We start from the raw sequence: 24,958 nt of genomic DNA on the forward strand, positions 1-24,958 counted from the left end.
CTAGATATTAGCCCCAGGTTATTAAACCATTGCATTACGTATTTCTTTTTTTTAAAGGTGGAAGTCATAGAAAAGGCCTCTGTGAAATTTGTAGTTGTAGAAGTGAAGAATTGACAGATTAAAGTTGATAATCATTGTAGAATGCTTACGTGCAGACAGCTTGTCAAGTTCAAATCCCACTCTTGTAAAAAGTTTTAATATGTGGCAGAGGTTCAAATTAATGAATAATATGATAAAAGGCAACACTTTCGAATGTTGTCATAGTCTAGTTCCTAAAGAAATGTTTGCCAGATGGAACTGCTGATCATACAAATTGTGCCATTTTACTTTATTTAATATTGAACCCAGCAAATGCTTCACAATTGCTGAGTATGTGTTGAAATTGGGTATGGGTCATAATCCCCCCCCCCCCCCCTCCATCGTTCTGTCCTCCTCCATCCTCCTCCTCTCTTTATCCATCACCTCCCCCTCCCCTCCCTCGCTGTTCATCTACTCCCCCCTCCCCCTTTTCTCTGATGTTGAGCCTTGTTTATTGTTATTGCAGATTCATATTCTGTGGTAGTATTGCTGGTAAGCCATAAATATGCCTTTTCTGTTTTCTGTGAAAACCAACTTTGAGGAAGAAAACAAAGCAGCACTTTGTTGAGTTTAGAATTATTGTTTAAAAAATGTATGTTGTGGCTGTGGAGTTCAGTCCAGAGACTGGTTTGATGCAGCGCTCCGTGCTACTCTACGCTGTGCAAGCCCCTTCATCTCCGAATAACTGCAGCAACCTACATCCTTCTGAATCTACTTACTGTATTCATCTCCTGGTCTCCTGCTATGGTTTTTACCCTCCACACTTTCGTCCTGTACTGAATTGCTGAGCCCCTGATGCCACAGAATGGGTCCTACCAACCGATTCCTTCTTCTAGTCAAGTTGTGCTACAAATTCCTTTTTTCCCCAATTCTTTTCAGTACCTCCTCATTAGTTACTTGATCCACTCACTTAATCTTCGGCATTCTTCTGTCACACCACATTTCAAAAGCTTCTACTCTCTTTCTGATACTTAAATCTACACTCGATGTTAACAAATTTCTCTTCTGCATAAATGCTTTCCTTGCCATAGCCAATCTAAATTTTTATATCTGCTCTACTTCAGTCATCATCTAATCTAGTACCCTCAGAATCACCTGATTTAATTCGAATACATTCCCTTATCCTTGTTTTGCTTTTGTTGTTGTTCATCTTATATCCTCCTTTCAAGACAATGTCCATTCCATTCAGCTGTTCTCCCAGACTCTTTGCTCTCTCTGACAGAATTACAATATTGTTGGCAAACTTCAAAGTTTTTATTTCTTCTCCATGGATCTTAATTCCTACTCCGAACTTTTTCTTTTGTATCCTTTACTGTTTGCACAATATACAGATTGAATAACATCAGGAATAGACTGCAACCCTGTCTCACTCCCTTTTCTACCACTGCTTCCATTTTATGCCCCTCGACTCGTATAACTGCCATCTGATTTCTGTACAAAGTATAAGTAGCCTTTTGCTGCCTGTATTTTACCCCTGCCACCTTCAGAATTTGAAAAAGAGTATTCCAGTCAACATTGTCAAAAGCTTTCTCTAAGTCTATAAATACTGGAAACATATGTTTGCCTTTCCTTAACCTATCTTCTAAGATAAATCGTAGAGTCAGTATTGCCTCGCGTGTTCCAACATTTCTATGGAATCCAAACTGATCTTCCCTAGGTTGACTTCTACCAGTTTTTCAATTCGTCTGTAAAGAATTCGCGTTAGTATTTTGCAACCATCTCTTATTAAACTGATAGTTCGGTAATTTTCACACCTGTCAACACCTGCATTCTTTGGGATTGGAATTATTATATTCCTCTTGAAGTCTGAGTGTATTTCACCTGTCTCATACATCTTGCTCACCATATGGAAGAGTTTCGTCATGGCTGTCTCTCACAAGGCTGTCAGTAGTTTTAATGGAATGTTGTCTACTCTTGGGGCCTTGTTCCGACTTAAGGTCTTTCAGTGCTCTGTCAAATTCTTCACGCAGTATCTCTCATTTCATCTTCATCTATGTCCTCTTCCATTTCCATAATATTGTCCTCAAGAACATTGCCCCTGTATAGACCCTCTATATACTCCTTCCACCTTTCTGCTTTCCCTTCTTTGCTTAGGACGGGTTTTCCATCTGAGCTCTTGATATTCATTCAGGTGGTTCTTTTTTCTACAAAGGTCTCTTTAATTTTCCTGTAGGCAATATATATCACACCCCTAGGGATACATGCTTCTACATCCTTACGTTTGTCTTCTAGCCATTCCTGTTTAGCCATTTTGCACTTTTTGACGGTCTCATTTTTGAGACGTTTGTATTCCTTTTCGCCTGCTTCATTTACTGCATTTTTATATTCTCTCCTTTCATCAATTAAATTCAGTACCTTTTCTGTTACCCAGGGATTTCTACTAGTCCTCGTCTTTTTACCTATTCGATCCTCTGCTTCCTTCACTATTTCATGTCTCAAAGTTACCCATTCTTTTTCTACTGTATTTCTTTCCCCCTGTTCTTGTCAGTGGTTCCCTAATGCTCTCTTTGAAACTCTCTACGGCCTCTGTTTCTTTCAATTAATCCAGGTTCCATCTCCTGAAGTTCCTACCTTTTGCAGTTTCTTCAGTTTTAATCTACAGTTCATAAGCAATAGGTTGTGGTCAGAGTCCACATATTTCCCTGGAAATGTCTTACAATTTAAAACTTGGTTCCTAAATATCTGTCTAACCATTATATAATCTATCTGAAACCTTCCAGTGTCTCCAGGTCTCTTCTATGTATACAACGTTCTTCTGTGATTCTTAAACCAAGTGTTAGCTATCATCAAGTTATGCTCTGCGCAAAATTCTACCAGGTGGCTTTCCCTTTCATCCCTTACCCCCTGTTCATATTCACCCGCTACTTTTCCTTTTCTTCCAGTCACATTCCAGTCCCCCCCCCCCCCCCCCCATGACTACAAAATTTTTGACTCCCTTAACTATATGAATAATTTCTTTTATCACATCATACAGTTCTTCAATCTCTTCATCATCAGCGGAGCTAATTGGCATATAAACTTGTACTACTGTGGGTAGCCATGGGCTTTGTGTCTATATTGTCTACAATAAATCATTCACTATGCTGTTTGTAGTAGCTTATTCATGTTGCAATTTTTTATTCATTATTAATCCTTTGCACTCTGTAAGGTAGCTGAGGGCGGCTCCGCACGCTCTTATTTAAATCACCGCCGCCTGGGCAGTGCACCGCAGAGATTTGCGTGGATCTCTTTGTGGAAACAATGTGGCCGCTGGCCAACAATTGGGGTACACATTAAAGCAAAATGTGTGCTTTCTATCATATATTTACGTAAGCTTTTACAGTACAAAACTTTCCATTGTGTGCTATTTTTTGAAACACTCTTCAGGGTGGAGAGCTGGGTTTCATGAGCATGTTTTGCAGTAATACACACTTTCATGCCTGCCACTTTTCTTTTTTTTTTTTTTTTTGTCTGAGCACACTGCACAATTCTTATGCTTGTTCCCAGGACGCTTGTTGATAATGTGCAACTTTCCATTCAAGCGTTCCTCGTCATCAGAAGTTGAACGTCATCCTCGTTTCTGTCCTTGAGTTCTTCTTCGGCAACTAATCCTCTTATAACACTTTTACAGAATGCTTTGTGAGACGGTATTGTCAAGTTGTTTTTCTCACAGTGGTTCTTGTATAGTAAATAGCTGTTTACAAGTCCTACCTCCAACAGCTAGAAGTATAGTTTTCGTGACCACTTGAGACCTTTCATTAGAAAACCGTAACTGGAAATAAAATGGTCAGATCGATCAACTCCACCCATCTTTGAAGTATAATCAATAATCACATTTGGTTTCTTTATTTCTTCCCTTTCCTTTCTGTTTTTACTTTCTATAAGTGACACTGAGTTATTGGCTTTTGTAGAAAGCATGAGAACTGTTCGTTTATCTTGCCATGCTAGAACCATCATTTTGTTCTTGTGGAGGCATTTTATTTCGTGCTTGCCTAGACGCAGAGCTCCTTTCTTGATTGCAGCCGGAAGGTTTTTGCGATTGGCCTGAATCGTTCCTGTGAGATGCATGTTCTGTTTCAACACCTCATCCGCTAATGCAACACTTGTATAAAAACGGTCTGTGTACAAATGATACCCTGATTGCCCTGTAGCATTTCTGATATTAGCTAACAGCTGAAGAACTATTCTCTCAAAAAAATTCAAATGTGGACAAATCAATGACTCAGTTGTTACAGCGCCAGAATAGGGTATCAAACTGCAGATATAACCATTTGACGGATCTGAAATTACATGAATTCTGAGTCCCCATTTTGTTGGTTTTTGAGGATTGTACATTTGAAATAATACACGACCCTTGAACGATGCTGTAGATTCATCAGCAGCTAAATACTGATATGGCCGAAAAATTTCGAGAAACATGCCAGACAAGTGATTCAGTACATTTGTCACTTTACTCAGACGTGACTGAACCTGACTGTTGACATGTGTAGCACTTGTCGGATTAGAAGATAGTGCCCAGAAAATTTGCATAAATCATCGGTGACTAAAACAGTCTGGAAAGAAGTCGGATGATTGTAACCATTCTCTTGAAAAAAAGTCCTGCAAGTTCTTACACTTTTGTAATGCCATATTCAGTAGCACACCATGGAAGCGTTTCATTTCTTCTGTGGTAACATTTCTCCAGTCCCACCATGCAGAATGTTGTGGAAGTGGTGTCACTTTACATATTTTTGAGGTAGCATACCTATTCGTTTCATCTGCTCTTTGTTGAAATTGGTTATCTGTAAAAGTTAATTGAAAGAATCCGACGGCCGATGCTGGAACAAACCTACTTTCTGTTATAAAACTACACTTTGATTCGTCAAAAGGAAAATCTGTGAAGTCAGTGTCAGTGTCGCTCCACATTTGCCATGGATCCTCTGCTGAATTACTAGAAACATGCACATTATCACTGTTTTCTTCGTAATTGTCACTCGAATTGTTTTGAAATGAATCACTTTCATAATCAAAATCATTTTCACTCTCGTTTTCATGTAGAGATTTCTCTAAAAGATCTAAAATCTCTTCCTCAGAAAGGACTGTACATGAAGAACTAGACATTTCGAGCGCATGGACTTGAACGTAATAATTACAGTTTTTGACTTAACACAGCTGCTACTGTTCGACACCGAGTTAACACTAGTTCTCCTAGATGGCAACAATAATGCCTAGTAGACTCAAAATACGTCTGAGAGCTTCGAAAAGTCGTGTCGAATGAGGCTCGACATCGGAGCGGAAAACAAATTTCGCAATGTCGAGTGGAACCCGACATTGGAGTGGAAAGGGTCAAACCCACTTCTGCATTACCTTTATTTGATTTTGTGTTTAAACCTGTATTCACCTGAACAGAAGTCTTGTTCCTCCTGCCACTGAACTTCACTGATTCCCACTATATCTAACTTTAACCTATCCATTTCTCTTTTTAAATTTTCTAACCTACCTGCCCAATTAAGGGATCTGACATTCTACGTTCCGATCCATAGAATGCCAGTTTTGTTTCTCCTGATAACGGCATCCTCCTGAGTGGTCCCCACATGGAGATCTGAATGGGGGACTATTTTACCCCCCCCCCCCCCCCCCCCCTCCGGAATATTTTACCCAAGAGGACGGCATCATCATTTAACCATACAGTAAATCTGCATGCCGACAGCAAAAATTACGGTGTAGTTTCCCCTTGCTCTCAGCCGTTTGCAATACCGGCAAAGCAAGGCCATTTTGGTTGATGTTACAAGGCCAGATCAGTCAATCATCCAGACTGTTGCCCCTGCAGCTACTGAAAAGGCTGCTCCCCTCTTCAGGAACCACACGTTTGTCTGGCCTCTCAACAGATACCCCCGCCGTTGTGGTTGCACCTACAGTTCAGCCATCTGTATCGCTGAGGCACACAAGTCTCTCCACCAGTGGCAAGGTCCATGCTTTATGGGGGGAGGGGGGGGGGGGGGGGAGATATGTATAAAGAGAGAGAATATGTATTGGAGAAACAGTTTTCAAATGGTGTAAATGCTCTGCTATTGTAGTGAAAACTGATTGCAAGATAAAAATAAAACCACACACATTTACAACAGAGTAAAGCTTAGCATTTTCTTTCTGGCAATCAGTTTTAAATGAAAATATGTACTTTGTCGTTTAAAAAAAAAATAGCCTTTGTTCACATGAATGTTTATTAGTGTCCTGTAAAAATGTGAAGTAAATTGGTCAAGAATTTTTAAAGATTTTTGGTAATGATGGTTCCCTTTATATACTACATATATATTTGTATATTTTAGGATTAAAGGAGACCACTCATCGAAAAGCAGAAACATTGAGTTGTCAATAGACCCACATGAAAGAAAATTTGCTAGCTTTTGGAGTTATCCTTTGAAGGCCTAGAGGGGAGTGGGGGGGGGGGGGGGGCGGCGGCATACACACACTCCTATGCCCCTACATGGTGCGGGCTTGACTAACAGTGCCAGTGCTATGAGGGTCGTTCCGACCTTAATGCCTCCTATTTTTACTCAGGGAAACTACAGGAGATACATAAATCACAACAACACAGTTAATAAAGCAATATTTCATTTACAGACTGCCAGTTTTCCACACAGTCACCACCATTCATTATACACTTTTGCCAACGGTGAACCAGTGCCTGCATGCCGCACTTCTAAAAATCAGAACCAGCTGAGGCTAACCCATTTCTTACAGTTTTGACAACAGCATCCGAGTCTTGAAAATTTTTGCCATGTATTTCATCTTGCAGAGGCCCTAGGAGATGGAAGTCTGAATGTGTTAAATTGGGACTGTACAGTGGATGAGGTAAGACAGTCCAGCCGAATTTTACAATTAGTTGTGTGGCCGCAAAGCTGGTATGGGTCCTGGTGTTATGTTGCAGGTGATAGTTGGTCTTCTTCTCTGGTCTTACCCTGGAAATTCCGGCTTTCGCCGTAGTCAGTGTTATCTTGTAGCTTGCTGAATTGACAGTTCCTCCAGGCTCCAGAACATCCAAAAGAACCACACCCTGGCTATCCCAAAAAACTGTGCATATCACTCTGCCTGCAGACAGCTGTGTTTTGAATTTCTTCTTTGGCAGAGAATTCGAATGTCGCCATTCCATTGACTGTCTTTTGGATTCCGGGTTGTAGTGGTGACACCATGTCTCATCCCTGGTGACAATGCTATTCAGAAAATTGTCACATTCAGTTTTGTATTGATCCAACTGGTCCTGACAAATTTCCATTTGATGAGTTTTTTTCTCTTCTATAAGCATCTGCGATACTTATCTCGCACAGACTTTGAGATAACTGAGATGTTCCAACATTGTTTTCAAGACATTACATCTGACATTTAGCTCGGCACACAATTCTCAGGTTTTTTTCCACCAATCAGAACAGATGAGTTGATCAAGATGCTCCTCATTGAGAGAGGTGGTAACTGTGCAGGGTTGACCCGGCCGTGGCACACCCTTTTCACCACCTTGAAAATGTCATACCCATTGCCTCGCATTGCTCACGTCTATTATATTGTCTCCATACTCAATTAGCAAGTGACGATGGATTTCAATTGGTGCAATTAATTCAGCAGTGAGGAACTCAATCACACATTTATACGCATGTCTACACCAGACTCCATTTTGAAACACTCCTCTGCTGGTGCCAATACCACATACAAAGGAACCACCTGAAAATGAAAGAGGAAGGTTCAAGCTTTAGCACTGCACCAATGACGTCTGGCGCGGACATCCAAAGTCACCACAAAAAATAGGAGGTATTACTATGAGAGCAACCATTGTATTTTTCAGCAGGTGGACTGGTTATGGTGGGGATAGTGTGTTGGGATGGGTAGGAGGAGAGGGAGGCAGGGAATGGAACTGGGGGTGGGTGGATAGCAGCTCGTAGGGAGCTAGCAGTTTGCTGGCTTTGAAAGTGGGAGGGAGGGGCGGCAGGTACTCAGTGGTTATATTGTAAGTGCGGCTAGTCACTGAGGTCCAGAGTGGGCTGTAATTATTGTATGGCAGTGAAACTTGATTAATGGCTTAATGTGGAACCAATTTACTCTGGAAAAAAAGTAGTTCCAATTTTGACCACCAGGTGCAAATCTAGCCCTGTGAATTCGAGAAAGACGTATAGAAATATTTGCAATGTAATGGATTAGAAGTGGGATATGGGCACAAAAAATCAAACGACTGAGAAAGGCATAATGTTGCTTTTATTTTTAACCACCACTCACACAGTTTGTTCAGTATGGGCACAGGAGACGTTGACAAGATGTTGCTTCCGAAAAACAGCTGACAGCAGTTTCAGTGGAATCTGAGCAACGGGTTCCAGTATATTGGCCTTTAGATCAGGTAGAGACTGAACGTGTCCCTGGTAAACACATTATTTTAGATATCCCCAGAGTTAAATGTCACATAGATTCAGATCTGCCCCATTTTGCATGAAAGTGCTGGTTTTCACACAGTTGCACTCTTCGAAAGTAGGAATAAAATGCCATACAAAGTAGGGCTCGATAACACGCAGTCGTGGTACACCCGAGAGGCCCTTCGGGTGTATTCTCTTGAAAGAACAGTGGACTGAGACTGAAGATGCTTGTGAATTTGTACCACAGAGTCACGTATGACGAGTGTAATGGCTCTTCACACACAACACAAAGTTTAACAGTATCCCAAACTCGGCAGTTCTGCGTATTCATTACACCCTGTAGTGTAAAATGTAACTCATCACGCCATAGAATATTGCCCGACCACATGTCAACAACTTCAATCTGTGCCAGAAACTGAAGAGCGAATTCAGAACATTTAAGCAGATCATGAGGTTTCAGTTGCTGAATCATCTGGATGTTATACGGGTACCAGTGTAAAACTTTTACCGGGATGGGATGCCTTCTTCTTCAGAGCGCCACCTCAAACTTACCCATGTTTTTTAATTACATTATCGTCTCCTAAAAACCGTTCAATGACATCATGCCTCTCAGAGTTTTCAGGTGGCGATAACCTCACAATGCAGCGCTGTAATTGCCGGCGTTCACATGAAACAGTTTCACTAAGAGTGCATGGTCTCTCTTCTCAATAGCCATAATGGTGACTCATGTTTGGCTTGTCAAATGACAATGTGAATATCATATTGTCAGACAAGTAGTGTACAGTGGCAGGTTTGCACCTGGTGGCCAATATTAAAGCAAATTTTTTTTCCAGTGTAAATCAGTTCCTTATTAACACATTAGCATGTCCACCAAGTTTCGATGCCTTACGATAATTACACCCACACAGGACTCTGTGAAAAGCTGCACTTTCATTACAACCACATGTTATATGAACTGGAATGAATGTTGCAGATAGGGGGGGGGGGGGGGGAGTGGCACATGCTGAAGATGATATGGAAATGTGATTTGGGAGAATGGTCAGGATGGAGGAAGGGGAAACTGTAGAGGGTGCACCACCAGTGAGTTAACTCAATTGAGTCCAGGACAATTAGGGGTGCGCGCATGTGTTGTAAGGATCTCTCTCATTTGTGTAGTTCAGAGAAGCTGGTGGTCGAGGGAGGGATGCAGATTGCTCAGGTTGTGAAACATCCATTGAAATTGAGCATGTTGTGCTCACTTGCATGCTGTGCCCCAGGTGGTCAACTTTGTTCTTGACAATAGTTTGGTGGTGGCCACTCATCCTGATTGACAGATGGTTGGTAGTCATATCAAGATTGAAGGCTGTGCAGTCATTGCAGCAGAGTTGGTGTATGACGTGGCTGCTTTCACAGGTGGCCTGGTCTCTGGTGGTCTTTGGTTATCTCTTATCCTGCCCTGGAATGATCGACATTTACCGAAAATCCTTCCCATCCGATCTACACAACATCCTAGTCAATCCCCATGCCACTCAGATTTCCACCCCCTTGCCACAGGGATCATATCCCCATGTCATACACCAATTCTGCTGCAGACGTTGCACAGCCTTTGATTTTGGTGTGACTACCAACCAGCTGTCCATTGGAATGAATGGCCACCACCAAACTATTGTCTAGAACAAAGTTGACCACACACTGTCACAACATGCAGCTGAGCACAACATGCTCAATTTCAATGCCTGCTTCTCAGACAGAGCCATCAACATCCTTCCCTCTACCGTCAGCTTCTCAGTAGTAGCCAGGTGGGGGTTATACTTACAGCACATCCGGCAATCAGTGATTGCCACACCCTCCGCCCAACAGTTTCCCCTTCCTCCATCCTGTCACCCCCTCCCAATTCATGTTCCCACATCGCTTTCAGCCTGTGCCACTTCCCATCAACCACGACAATTGTGCCATCCAAGTATCCCCCACCCCTCATTCCCGCATTCCTAGCTGGCAAACACACCACCTCCCTCCAAGCTGCTAGTCACCCATTCCCAATCCTTCTCCGTGCCTCAGACCTTCCTCTACCTATGTGTCCCTACCTCCTCCACTACCAGTCAACATGTCAACAAATAGCATTGGCATTGTTAAGCTGGCCTGCACAAAAAAATGTGTGTGTGTGTGTGTGTGTGTGTGTGTGTTTACTCAAGCTTGTCAAAGAATAATTCTGAAATCTAGCTAGTTCTCTTTATTTTGAGTGTGCCTATCGACAACTCAACATTTCTGCTTTTCAGTGAGTGATCTCTTTTAATCCTAAAGTATTTTCATTTTACTTGAACTCAACTGTAACACACAAATATTTATCTATTACATATATTAAAAATAGATAGCCTATGTCTATTCAAATGTTCATTACGGTATCGTGTAAAAATATGATGTAAATCAGTCAAGAACTTTCCAAGAGTATTGGTAACGTTTCCCCTTTATATATTACCAGCACACCTGGCAGTGCTTGGCAATTTCTAAATATTTATAGGAATTGGATATATGTCGTGATCTTCTTCGCCCTACCACCTCTTCTGTCTATCTCCTCCTCCTTTCCTCTCTATGTTATGTGCATTTTCTGCCTCCCTTACTCTGTCCATCTCTCCTTCCACAACTCTTTGACCTTGAGCTTAGTTTATTGTTATTGAAAATGAAAACTTGATCAGGAATTGAAGTTGCTTAAAATGATTGGGTAAGAACTTGCCCCCCTCCTAACAGCCGTGTACCGCAAGTCTCTAGAGGAACGGAAGGTTCCAAATGATTGGAAAAGAGCACAGGTAGTCCCAGGATTCAAGAAGGGTCATCGAGCAGATGCACAAAACTATAGTCCTATATCTCTGACCAATCTGTTGTAGAATTTTAGAACATGTTTTTTGCTCACGTATCATGTCATTTCTGGAAACCCAGAATCTAATCTGTAGGAATCAACATGGTTTCATGAAACAGCGATTGTGTGAGACCCAACTCGCTTTATTTGTTCATGAGACCCAGAAAATATTAGTTACAGGCTCCCAGGTAGACGCTATTTTCCTTGACTTCCGGAAAGTGTTAGATACAGTTCCGCACTGTCGCCTGATAAACAAAGTAAGAGCCTATGGAATATCAGACCAGCTGTGTGGCTGGATTGAAGAGTTTTTAGCAAACAGAACACAGCATGTTGTTCTCAATGGAGAGACATCTACAGATTTTAAAGTAACCTCTGGCATGCTACAGGGGAGTGTTGTGGGACCATTGCTTTTCACAGTATATATAAATGACCTAGTAGATAGTGTCGGAAGTTCCATGCGGCTTTTTGTGAATGATGCTGTAGTATACAGAGAAGTTGCAGCAAGAAAGAAGGATCCTTTATTGTATGATTATGATAGCGGAACAAACACTGGTAGCAGTTACCTCTCTAAAATATCTGGGAATATGTGTGTGGAACGATTTGAAGTGGAATGATCATATAAAATTAATTGTTAGTAAGGCGGGTGCCAGGTTGAGAGTAATTGGGAGGGTCCTTAGAAAATGTAGTCCATCAACAAAGGAGGTGGCTTAAAAAACACTCGTTCGACCTATACTTGAGTATTGCTCATCAGTGTGGGATCCGTACCAGGTTGGGTTGACAGAGGAGATAGAGAAGATCCAAAGAAGAGCGGCGCATATCGTCACAGGGTTATATGGTAAGTGTGATAGGGTTATGGAGATGTTTAGCAAACTCAAGTGGCAGACTCTGCAACAAGAGAGGCGCTCTGCATCGCAGTGTAGCTTTCTGTCCAGGTTTTGAGAGGGTGTGTTTCTGGATGAGGTATCAAATATATTGCTTCCCTCTACTTATACCTCCCAAGAAGATCATGAATGTAAAATTAGAGAGATTCGAGCGTGCACAGAGGCTTTCTGGCAGTCGTTCTTCCTGCGAACCATATGCAACTGTAACAGGAAAGGGAGGTAATGACAGTGGAATGTAAAGTGCCCTCCATCACACACCATTGGGTAGCTTGCGGAGTATAAATGTAGATGTAGATGTAATTGGTACAGGTCTTTGGTACCTGGTGCATGAGAGAGACACTTCCAGCTCTGGAATGGGTGACGATAGTAGCATCAGTGACAATATGTTGCATAGCTTTAATCTGAGAAAGAGTAGGATTCCAAAGTTTTTGGCAGTTCAGATTGTGTGGTTGTAGTTTGTTAAAACGGACTTGAGGAAGAAAACAAAGTAGCACATTGTTGTGTACGCAATTTTTGTTTAAAAATATACAGAGCGTTCACAATTAAAGTTACAATTTCAAAACACTGTAGAAAGAGAGCTACTGCCCTCAGTGAGGTCAAATTTGCACAGCATATGATTGACGCAAGATTGGGGGGGGGGGGGGGATTAATGAAAATTTCACTAATAGTTGGCACTGTAAATGTCTTAATGTAAATGGGGTCTGCTACAAATGACAGAAGAACCACAGTATGACGGCTACTGTTTGAGTTGCACATTCCATCATCCATACTATTCGATGTGCATAGCTGCACAAGTTCAACATTCAATACTTGGGGTACTGTTAATTAAATAAACCCATCCACCACAGCAAGATCATACCAGATCGAATGGGAAAAATTGGTTTTTAATTTCCCTGAGGCCAGAAACAGCACAAAAAGCAAAAGACATTGGTATTTAGTTGCCCTGGGGCCAAAAACTGCATAAAAAGCAAAATAACATAAGTTTCTAATTGTCGTGAGATTGGTCAACACATGTTCAGTATGCTGTCCACCACTTTTGCGTTGCGTAGTGCATGTCTTCAGTTCAGCTACATTCATAATTGGAGACCATACACAATATCTTTAACTCGACATCCAGAAGTCACATGTGTTAAGATCAGATGATCTTGATGGCCAGGCTGTAGGGAAATGATGGCTGATAATTCTAGCATTTCCGAAATGCCTCTGCAGTAGCTGCTTCACTCACTGTGCAATGTGCCGAGGAGTGTCATTTTGCATAAAAATAGTCCTCTTCACACTGTTGAAAGTTTGGAATGACATTGATGCGCAAAAGACTCCAATAGCATTTCCTTGACAGTACAGGTAAGAGGACCTGCAGATTTCATCTCTACAGTAAACAATAGTGTCAACCTGTACCAGTACCAGCCCATATTCTGCAATTTTGCTTGTTGACATGTCCTTGGAGATGGAAATGGGCATCGTTTGTCCACAGAATGTTCTATGGGCATGCATTGTCCACATCCATCTGAGCAAGCAGTTCCAGATCGAATGTTTGTTTTACTGGCAGGTCAAAAGGAAGCAACATCTGAACTTGGATGGTTTTGTATGGCTAACAGTGCAGAATGTTTCATAGGATCTTATGCACCATGCTCACAGGTGTGTCCAGCATTCAGGTAATTTCCCATGCACTGTGTATTTGTACACGCCTCTTGACCACTCCTGCAGTTTTCTGGCCACACCTTCAACAGATGTCGGATCAACTGCTTTCCTCTCTCTGCCACATTGCACATCAAAAGAACCTATCTTTTCGAATTTTGTAATTATTTTCTCCAGACTCTTTGCAGACATCATACCAATGCCTTTTTTTCATACCCTTCTACAGCACTATAGACACACAATCATATTCTTGGTAAAGAGATTTAGCTCAGTGCATGATTCTTCATGGAAATAGTGGTGTTTGATGTCTCAGACGCAAACTGAAGAACAGCTGTGTGTCACGTGTCTGTTGGTTTGCGATTCTGACACTTAGAGTCCAATGTATTGATGAGATTATTATTATTGTTGTTGTTTTCCGTTATCTTTCCCCATGTGTCAGTAATATACTGCCCAAATTTGACATGTTTCTGAGGAGTGGCTCTCCTCCTACTATGTTTCGCAACTGGAACATTAATTATGGGCATCCTATTTATAATGAGAAAGAATATACACAACAGTTTTTAATTATGGAGACCCTACATCTAATAAGAAATAATATACATGGGAGGAATAGTTTTCCTGATGCTTTAAATGCCCTGCTATCGTAGTTAAAACAGATTGCGAGAAAGAAAAGACACATACACACATTTTCAAATAGAGCACAGCACGACACTGTCTTTCTCACGGTTGGTTTTAATAGAAAACCTGTAGATTCTTGTTTTAAAAAAATACAGCCTTTGTCCATTTGAATGTTTGTTATAGTATCGTGTAAAAATCATTATTATAGTATCATGTAAAAATCTAAAGTAAATCAGTCAAGTATTTTCTGAGATTTTTGGTAATAATGTTCACCCTTTCTGATTTGTACAGTATTTATGTATTATATATATAAAAAGTGTATGGCCAATGTCTGTCTGAATACCCATTAGAGTACTGTTTCCCTTTTTATATATTAGATATACAAGGTGGAAATAGACAGTCTGAAAAGTGTGTAAGGGTGTTGCAGGGTAGATTGTGTTGATAAATAATTGTTAAGAAAAAGATTTGACACAGTGTGCCATTTAAGAGCTAATTAGCATTGAAGTTAGATAATCAGGCCATTTCCCGCACAAATTCAAGTGGCCACCAGAGATGGTTCCACCAAACTTGTCCTTCATTTGGTTTCCTGAAACTGAACAAGAAGGCAATACAAAAGCTGGGCATGAGACGGCAGTAAGGATCGAACCTGAGCCGAAGACCAAACTGTCTCGTGCGCTATCACTTAAACTGTGGGAACAACTGACACTAATTGTATCTGGTGGGCTGCTTGAATTTTTGTATGCAGTGGAATGATTGGCTAATTTCAATGCTAATTAACACGGAAATGGCACAGTATATTGATTTCTTTAATCACTGTTTTTCAGCACAACCTGCCCTACAATGCCCTTACAAGCTTTTAAGATAAATATATTAAAAACAAAGATTCCAAGACTTACCAAGCGGGAAAGCGCCGGCAGACAGGCACATGAACAAAGGAAGGAAGGAAGGAGAGGGAAAAATGAAAGGATGTGGGTTTTAAGGGAGAGGGTAAGGAGTCATTCCAATCCCGGGAGCGGAAAGACTTCCCTTAGGGGAAAAAAAGGACAGGTGTACACTCGCGCACACACACACACACACACACACACACACACACACACACACACACACACAACACATATCCATCCGCACATACACAGACACAAGCAGACATATTTAAAGGCCAATATGTCTGCTTGTGTCTGTGTATGTGCGGATGGATATGTGTTGTGTGTGTGTGTGTGTGTGTGTGCGAGTGTACACCTGTCCTTTTTTTCCCCTAAGGGAAGTCTTTCCGCTCCCGGGATTGGAATGACTCCTTACCCTCTCCCTTAAAACCCACATCCTTTCATTTTTCCCTCTCCTTCCTTCCTTCCTGACGAAGCAACTGCCAGTTGCGAAAGCTCGTAATTTTGTGTGTGTGTTTGTGTGTTTTGTTCATGTGCCTGTCTGCCGGCGCTTTCCCGCTTGGTAAGTCTTGGAATCTTTATTTTTAATATATTTTTCCCATGTGGAAGTTTCTTTCTGTTTTATTTACATTGTCTTGAATATTTATTTATGTAGAGCTCTTATAGATTATAGCTGTACCAAATGTTTTAGAGTGCCAGTGTCAGCTGTTGAACATTTTGGTCTATTCTGTGCCCTGTAGAAAAAAAGATATTTAAGGAATGAATCGTGCTGCTCATGTTAAATATAAATTCAGAAAACCTTGTGACACAAAGAAATTTATATTGCTGTTTATTCATGGAAAGTAATTAGCAGTTAGTAAAGAAAAGCAAGAAAGTTATTTTCAACAGTGGAATTAGAATTATGATCCTTTAGAAAAGGGAACTGCTAAATTCCAGAGTGAAAATAACTAAAAACAGTGGTAATAATTGCAAACACATACAATTTACTCTATATTTCAAGTTTCAATTAGGGATCAGGAAAGGGGAGCTGTCAGCCGTGACCAGTTGTTAGAAACCATCCTGAAATTTGTTCTGAATCATTGAGGAAAACCATTATGAGGATGGCTGAATTGGGTAACAAAGTCTATATTCTTGTATAAAATCTTTTGGTTGTCCAGACTTTGTCACATTGGAGTTAAAAGTTAAGATTTTGAAGATTATCACCACCTTCTTCATCAGGAGCTGACTGCTTGCTGGGAACAAAGTCCGCTTCCCCTAAAGCTTGACAAGCTTGAATGCCACTACAAAAGGAAGCAGATAATCTTCTGCTTATGAAGAAGTTGATGATAGTCTTCAAAAGCTCAAATTTTAACTCCAATTTGATGCAGTCTAAACACCGAGAAGATTTTATATAAGAATGAAGTGCAAAAGACTTCGATGTTGAGTCTGAATTCTCTTTGCCTGAACAGCTTTTGCACTTTCCATGCTGGTTTAATGATTTACAATTGTAGTAACACTATCAGTCTAACTTGCATTCTGCACTCAGTTAAATGCTCTGTTGCATTTAAGAAAAAGCAGAAACCCTTATTTTAGTGTACATCATAACGTTGCCCAAGACATTAACACAAAGTGGCCAGTTATCCTGTGCCAAACAGTAAAGTAAAGTCTACCATCTTCTCTCAGTTATACATTATTCTCCTTTCGTTTCTGAATCAGTGCTTCTACTTCCTAACCCCTCTTTTCACTACTTGTGTTCTGATGTATTCCTCTTTTTCTGCCTCTCGCACTACTTCCTCTCATGCCCATAGCTGCCACTACCTCAGTTTAAATGTGCTTGACTCTAATCTTTCTTCGTTGTTAAGTTTTTTGGAACTAAAACAAACTTTGCTTTTTTTTCTACTGTTTCTACTGCTGTGTTCCACAAAGTATGTTATAGTTACTTCTGGTGTTGTATTCTATATTAAATGCAAGTATTTTTATAATTCTCTTCTCTGTGTCATTATGAAAATTGTGTACAGTCTGTGGAATGACTGGTTAGTTGTAAGAGATGGCATAATCGTCCTAATCTGGCCAGAATAAAGAAAAACAGTTATTCATAAATAAACAGAATTGTCTGCTAGTTATTTATTGTAATGAATTTATCCCATAATGTGACTGAGTAGGCATAAAGTATTGCTGTTGGGAATAAGAGTTTGTTGGCGGCTAGTCTTCAACTTTGATTTAAAAACTTGCAGTTTGTTATTAACAGCCTTTACACAAACAATGATTTTATATTAAAGTTAAGTGATGTATTATTCTTTGTACATGTCTGTATACTGAAGATCATTCCTTCTGTTTGATGAGTAATCTATCGTCACATACAAATTGCAGGCTTTTTCAATCTGCGCTTTCTCACCTTGTGGCCAGTATATCGCAGGAGCTACAACAGGTGGTGACATATGTATCTGGAATGTCAATAGTCAGTCCAAAGTTGTAATAGTGCAGCATGATCAGACTGTGTGCATATGTGGACTGGTGTGGAACCCTTTGAGCAATGGAGAAATAGCGTACTGTGATTTCACAGGTCAGCTGGGCACAGTGGAGGATTGCCTACCAGTGGAGGAAGCTAAGGTGAGTGCTGAAAGTAGGGGACTCTGGTGGAAATTGGAGAGAATATTGTTAGTAGTAAAGAGATGAAAGAAAGAAATTTGTCAGGAATGGCACATCAAGAGTTCTCGCCTTTTTTTGGTATTGTCAGTCCTTTTACCTGTGGATTGTCAGTATTGCTTACTTCCATTTGAATCATTCTACAACTTATGCTTTGTTCCTTCTGTCCATAGGAACTTGAATTCATCATTTAGTTAAGTATTTTGTCATATTGTGCACATAAGTGATTTTAGTCAGCAGGGTATTCATGAATTAATCTATTCAGTGACCAGTTGTTTAATACCTGACTGCCCTACAAAACTTTTATATTGGCCGTTTTATTATGTAAGATAATTAATTCTGATCTAATTTTAATATAAATAAAGTTAATAATTACTATTTTATGATGATGGTACTCTTGTGATATTGATTTAATTGTTTTTCTTGTGAAGGGCTATGGCCACTTCATTCACACCCTGTGGGTCTGGGGGTTAGAACAGGCCCAAGGCATTACTGCCGGTTGTAAGAGGCGACTGAAAGGTGTCTCACATGTTTTGGCCTTTATGTGATGGTCTCCTGCAGGATTTGACTTCCATTTTTCAAAATTGCTTTCTGCACAGTCGACGATGATGGACTTCTTATTAGCCCTTTTGTGCCTGATATCCAGCACAGTAGCCAGTCCGTTGTGCTGGGGCTGCCTTACACTCTGTTAGTTGTAGCCCCCTGACCACACAGTGATCACTCTGTTGATGCATGCACTTTTAACTCCCCATGTATGCCAAGGAATAGATGCCTGTCACCCTGGGGCATCGGGACTCCCGGCAATAGCCATCCTGTCAGGTGGCCTTTGCTGTGGCTGGGTGGCACCTGTGGGGAGGGCCCCTGGTTGGAGTGGGTGGATGACATGCCATGTAGCATAGTACGTCATCTCTTGCTGGTGGTCAAACACCAGCAGCCTCTAAGCTCCCTCACTCCTGGCCACACCATGGGAGGAACGCCAGGCTAAGGATGGCAGTGAAGCTTATTCTCCCCGGTACCTCATTTGTTCAAAAGTTCATGGGGAATCTTTCTTGCCAATGAAACCTCAGTTTTTGGTGGAGCATTTAGAGGACAAGTTGGGAGGTGGAGGGTTTGTCTATAATGCGTTCAGAGTCTTCTGCCCAATCACAGGCGCTACTCACATGTAACAAGCTGTGGGATGTTTCTGTTTCCATCATGCCCCATAAGAGCTTAAATATGGTCCAGGGTATCATATTTCACAGGGACCTTCTCCTGCAGTCTGAAGATGATATATGCGCCAATTTAGAGTGGCGAGGTGTCCATTTCGTCCAGCGCATCCACCGAGATCCAAGTGATAATCAGGTTGCCACCAGTGCCTTCATCTTGGCCTTCGAGGGTGACACATTATCTAAGAAGGTCAATGCGATGGTCTACCACTGTGACGTGAAGACATATCTCTCTCCCCTGATGCGATGCTTGAAGTGCTGGAAGTTCGGCCATATGTCTTCCTGCTGTACTTTCAGTGTCACCTATCGAAATTGTGGACGTCTTTCACATGCCCCGCCTCCCTTGTGTGTCAACTGCAGAGAGCACTGTTCGCCTTGTTCGCCTGATTGCAGTATTCTCCAGAAAGAAAGAAAAAATAATGGAATACAAGATCCTGGGCCAGCTGACCTACACTGAGGCTAAGAGAAAATATGAGAGGCTACATCTTATGTATATGATGTCAACCTACACCGCCTCTAAGGCAGTGGTTCTTCCGTTCCACCATGTACAATTGGTTATCAGAGCTGTCAGACTACATCTGCTCCCTTGATGGTGGGGGCCACTTCCCTCCCTGTTGCTCTTGCACAACTACTTAACTACTTCAGGAGCAAGCGCCCCCCCCCCCCCCCCCCCCCTCCCAAACTATTGGGGACGTCAGTCTCAGCCAGAGAAGTGTAAGTCCTCTTCAGTTCCTCTCGCCTGAAAGGGATCCCTTGAGTTACTCCCTTTCCAGGTTCCTACCAGTGGTAAAAATGACACGTGCCAGTGGCTGAAGCAACCACAGTTAGCTGGTCATAAGGCTTCATGGTCCTCCTCAGTCCTTGAGACTGAATCAGTGAAGCCCTCCCAGCCGGACAAACCTAAGGAGCAGTGAGAGAAACCTAAAAAGTAAAAGACCCCCAAGAACCAAGGCACTGCGGTGGCACCCTCACCACCACTACATACAAGTTCTGTGTCTGAGGATGAGGTGGAAATTCTGGCATCAGCTGAGGACCTATATCTCGTTGGTCCCTCAGACACACTGGATGTTGATCGCAAAGGTACTCATCTGGTGGCAGCAGGGGACCCTGAGGTGTAAACTGCCTTATTGTGTGTTTCATGCCTTCTCAGTGATCAAGTAATCCTCCAGTGGAATTGCGGCGATTTTTTTCCACCACCTGGCTGAGCTATGCCAACTGTTAAGCTTTACACCTGCTTTCTGCATTGCCCTCCAGGAAACCTGGTTTCCGGCAATGCAGACTCCTGCCCTCCATGGCTATAAGGGATATTACAGGTACAGTGTGACTGTTATAGTGTGTCAGGTGGAGTTTGCATCTATGTCCTAAGCTCAGTATGTAATGAACTTGTGCCCCTTCAAACTCCTCTTAAAGCTGTGGCTGTCAGGATAAGGACGATGCAGGAAATAATTGTCTGCAATGTATATCTTCCTCCAGAGTACCCCTGAAAGTATTGGGTGCACTGATTGATCAACTCCCTAAAACTTTCCAATTTTTGGGAGATTTTAACGCACTTAACCCCTTGTGGGGTGGTGCCATGCTTACTGGCCGAGGTAAGGAGGTCGAAAATTTACTGTCACAACTCGACCTCTGCCTCTTAAATACAGTTGCCTCAACACATTTCAGTGTGGCGCATGACACATATTCGGTCATTGAACTCTTGGTTTGCAGTCCTGGCCTTCTCCCATCTATTCACTGGAGAGCACATGATGACCTGTGTGGTAGTGACCACTTCCCCATCTCCCTGCTACTCCCCCGGCGTCACGCTCCCAGATGCCTACCCAGATGGGCTTAAAACAATGCAGACTGGGAAGCCTTCACATCCGCTGTCACCGTTGAATCTCCCCCACTTGGTGCCATTGATTTTGTCGTTGATCAGGTCGCGATCATTTCTGTGGTGAAAAATGCAATCTCTCATTCTTTAGGGTGTCCCCGGCGAAAAACAGTCCCTTGGTGGTAGGTGGATGTTGCTGAGGCAATTAAAGAGCATTGGCAAGCTCTACAACGACATAAGTGACACCCTTCCCTAGAGCACCTAATAGCCTTTAAGTGGCTCCATGCCCACGTTCGCCAGCTTATAAAACGATGGAAACGGGAGTGTTGCGTGAGGTACCTTCCGACCATTGGGTGCCATTGTCTCCTTTCCAGAGCTGGTCGAAGATCAGACGTCTTTTTGGATACCATACTCCGAAAGGTGTCCCTGCCATTAACATCAATGGCATGTTATCTACCGATGCAAACTAGATTTGCTGAGCACTATGCTCGAGCCTCTGCATCAGAGAACTACCTCCCAGCTTTTCGCACCCTCAAACGGTGGATGGAAAGGAAAGTCCTCTCGTTCACTACACGCCACAGTGAATTATATAACTCCCCATTTACAGAGTGGGAGCTCCTCAGCGCCCTTGCTCATTGTCCCGACACAACTCCTCGGCCGGATCAGATCTGCTTTCAGATGATGAAACATCTCTCGTCTAACTATAAATGACATCTCCTCATCACCTCCAACCAGATCAGGTGCAATGGCACCTTTCCATCACAATGGTGGGAGAGCACCATCATTCTGGTGCTCAACCCCGATAAAACCATCCTTGATGTGGATAGCTATCAGCCCATCAGCCTCACCATCGTTCTTTGTAAGCTACTTTAACATATGGTGTGTCGGCGGTTGGGTAGGGTCCTGGAGTTACGTGGCTTACGGGCTCCATGTCCGGGCGCTTTCCAGCAGGGTCACTCTACCACTGATAATCTTGTGTCCCTCGACTCTGCCATCTGAACAGATTTTTCGAGACGCCAACATCTGGTTGCAGTCTTTTTTAACTTATGTAAAGCATACAACATTCCACAGGGCTCCGTATTGAGTGTCTCTCTCTATTTTTAGTGGCTATTAACGGTTTAGCAGCAGCTGTAGGGCCATCGGTCTCACCTCCTCTGTATGCGGGTGACTTCTGCATATCGTACTGCTCCTCCAGTACTGGTGTTGCTGAGCAGCACCTACTGGGAGCCATTCACAAGGTGCAGTCATTGGCTCTATCTTGCGGCTTCCAGTTTTCAGCCACAAATTTGTGTGTCATGAATTTCTGTCAGCATCACACCGTTCATCCAGAACCAGACTTTTACCTCGATGACGATCCACTCACTATAGTGGAGACATATCGATTATTAGGACTGGTTTTCAACGCCTGATTGACTTAGCTCGCTCACCTTCGTCAGCTTAAGCAGAAGTGCTGCCAGCATTTCAATCCCCCCCGCAGCCTGAGCAACACCAACTAGGGTGCAGATTGCTCTATGCTGCTGCAGCTGTACAGACCCCTTGTTCAATCCCACCTTGACGATGGGAGTCTGGTTTACGGTTCAGTGGCGCCCTCAGCGCTACATTTGCTCGACCCAGTACACCATTGTGGTGTTCACCTAGTGACGGGAGCTTTTAGAACGAGACCAGTGACCAGTGTCGTGGTGGAGGCCAGAGTCCCTCCATTGAAGGTTAGGCGTGCACAACTGCTCGCCAGTTGCACACTTTCGTAGTTCTCCTGTGCATCCAAATTACCATCACCTTTTCCCTACCACGGCGGTTGATTTCCCACATTGGCGGCTCAGGTTAGGCCTTACAATTGCAGTTCATGTCCGGTCCCTTCTGTCTGAACTGGAGTCCTTCCTGTTACCAACTCTCCTTGAGGCCCGTTCCTGTACATCTCCATGGTGTACACCTAGGCTGCAAATTCTTCTGGACCTTTCGCACCTCCCTAAAGACTCTGTTAACCCTGCGGCTTTCCACTATCACTTCGTCTCGATTCTCGACATGTACCGAGGCCATGAAGTGGTTTACACCGATGGCTCAATGGCTGATGGTCATGTAGGCTTTGCATATGTTCATGGAGGATATACTGAACAGCACTCCTTGCCAGATGGCTGCAGTGTTTTCACTGCAGAGCTGGCAGCCATATCTCATGCTCTTGAGCACACCCACTCATGCCCTGGTGAGTCATTTCTCCCATGTAGTGACTCATTGAGTAGCCTACAAGCTATTGACCAGTGCTACCCTCGCTACCCTTTGGTAGCGTCCATTCAGGAGTCCATCTATGCCCTGGAACTGTCCCGTCGTTCAGTGGTGTTTGTGTGGATCCCAGGCCACATCGGAATCCAAGGCAACGAACTTGCCGACAGGCTGGCCAAATAGGCTATGCCGAAACCTCTTCTGGAGATGGGCATCTCCAAAACCGACCTGCTTTGTTTTACACCGCAGGGTTCTTTGGCTTTTGGAGACTGAATGACATAACAGTTCGCACAACGAATCTGCGGAAGTCTTCCATGAGGTCCTCTTGCAGGGAATCAGTTGTCCTCTGCTGGCTCCGCATTGGCCATACGTGGCTAACGCGTGGTTACCTCGTCCGTCGCGAGGACCCAGCTCAGTGTCACTGTGGCTCCCAAATGACAGTCGTCCACCTCTTGCTAGACTGCCCACTTTTAACCGCTGTGCGGCAGACTTTTAACTTTCCCAGCATCCTACCGTTGGCGTTGGGTGACAATGCCTCAACAGCAGCTTTAGTTTAATGTTTTATTCGTGAGGGTGGGTTTTATCATTTGATCTGAGTTGTAGGGCATGTCCTCTATCCCTCTGTCTCCTCCACCCTAGTGCTTTTAGGTTGGAGGTTTTAATGTGTTGCAGAGTGGCTGACTTCTCCTCTTTCTTCTCATGGTCAGCCAGCCATGGTAATCTGCTCTCTTGTTTTGATCTCTTCTATATGTTTCTTATGTCTCTCTCTGGTTTTCTTGTCCAATTTTGTCCATTTTAGTGTTTGTTGCCCTTCTGTCAGTCGTGTGGTTTTCTCCTTTATTGCAGTTGTGTTTTGTATGTGTCGATTATTTTACTCCAACCCTTGTGAAATTATTTTAATCGGAACGAGGGACCGATGACCTAGCAGTTTGGTTCCCCCTCCCCCCCCTCCCCACCCCCATCTTTTAAACATACCAACCAACCACTTCATTTTTAACTATTAAGCCAGTTGTGTGTAATGTGTGTCTTAATTATTTCAGGTTACAGAAATCGTTAATGGTATACCTGCTATTGACAGGGTATTTGAGAATGAAGAAGAAGATGATGCGGAGAACGTATTCTCTCTTGAGAAGATAAAAGCATCCGTTGCTGTACCAACACAAGAAGGCAGTACCCTAGGAGATGAGTTAGATATACCTGATGCTTGTAAGTTTCCCAGTCATTCAACAATTTTATAAACTGTTTGTTGGCTCAGTGCGACCTTTGACTTGCTATTTCTGTTTGCTTTTGTCTTGATTTGACATCAGACAATTTGTAGATAGCATTTCCCAACAACTTTCTCCAAAGATATACTTATCACTGTAATAACTTCCATAACTGTGTGCCATTGAGACACATGTATGTACTCTCAATCTGGTACTGCTATTATCACAGTGAACTTACAACAATGAAACAGGGTCTGGAAATTAAACAGTTTATGATTAACACTGGGTTTATTATGATGGGAGTTCATGAAAAGATCCCTGTGTTGACCTAAAGTTCACTCAGAGTATGTGAACAAACACACTATTTACATTTTCACTTGAGTTAGCCATTGCCCTTTTGGATTCTGTTCGGTCACCATGAAGAAAAATAACCTTTGAATATTACACAACACTTATCACACAATAAATACTTCATGCCATCATTTCCACACCTCAACTCATACTTATGAGTTATACATTTAGAGTATGGATACAGATATTGACACTTCATGAAGTACTGAATCTTATCTTTACCCACCACCGGTGGACCCAAGATACCCATCAAACTGTCTTCCCA

The 24,958-nt window shown here is 42.5% G+C and overlaps 1 protein-coding gene across 4 annotated transcripts in view; it reads left to right on the forward strand.

Moving 5' to 3' along the window:
• The window catches only part of LOC126334894 (WD repeat and HMG-box DNA-binding protein 1-like), a 207,963-nt gene that overhangs the window by 41,425 nt on the left and 141,580 nt on the right, over positions 1–24,958 (forward strand). For all 4 annotated transcript variants that reach the window (XM_049997594.1, XM_049997595.1, XM_049997598.1 and 1 more), the window contains exons 6-7: positions 17,630–17,869; positions 24,178–24,343. In XM_049997594.1, coding sequence (XP_049853551.1) covers positions 17,630–17,869; positions 24,178–24,343 — 406 coding nt within the window. The remainder of the gene's footprint in view (positions 1–17,629; positions 17,870–24,177; positions 24,344–24,958) is intronic.

This window comes from Schistocerca gregaria, chromosome 2 (genome assembly GCF_023897955.1).
Source record: "Schistocerca gregaria isolate iqSchGreg1 chromosome 2, iqSchGreg1.2, whole genome shotgun sequence".
Lineage (NCBI taxonomy): Eukaryota > Metazoa > Arthropoda > Insecta > Orthoptera > Acrididae > Schistocerca > Schistocerca gregaria.